Source organism: Etheostoma spectabile, chromosome 3 (assembly GCF_008692095.1).
Source record: "Etheostoma spectabile isolate EspeVRDwgs_2016 chromosome 3, UIUC_Espe_1.0, whole genome shotgun sequence".
Taxonomy (NCBI): Eukaryota; Metazoa; Chordata; class Actinopteri; order Perciformes; family Percidae; genus Etheostoma; species Etheostoma spectabile.
The window spans coordinates 28,070,452-28,070,679 of NC_045735.1; the positions used below are offsets into that span (position 1 = coordinate 28,070,452).

At 42.5% G+C, this 228-nt stretch overlaps 1 protein-coding gene across 1 annotated transcript in view; it reads left to right on the forward strand.

Annotated features, from left to right (window-relative positions):
• gfm1 (G elongation factor, mitochondrial 1) overlaps positions 1-228 on the forward strand; it is a 16,931-nt gene that overhangs the window by 8,782 nt on the left and 7,921 nt on the right. Inside the window, exon 13 of the mRNA XM_032507935.1 lies at positions 101-183. Within this exon, the coding sequence (XP_032363826.1) occupies positions 101-183 (83 nt within the window). The remainder of the gene's footprint in view (positions 1-100; positions 184-228) is intronic.

Genomic DNA, 228 nt, shown 5'->3' on the forward strand with positions numbered 1-228 from the left:
AAAAGGGGGTTCCCTCAAGTTTGAACGAATTGTCCTTGTAAACCTGATATATCTGATCAGTTTCTTTCAATTTATTCTTGTATTGGTTTGTTGTTTTCAGAGGATGGAGAGGGAATACAACTGTCCCTGTGTGATGGGAAAGCCCAAAGTGGCTTTCAGAGAGACGATCACAAGTCCTGTACAGTAAGTGCTCATCTCCACACACACACACACACACACACACACACA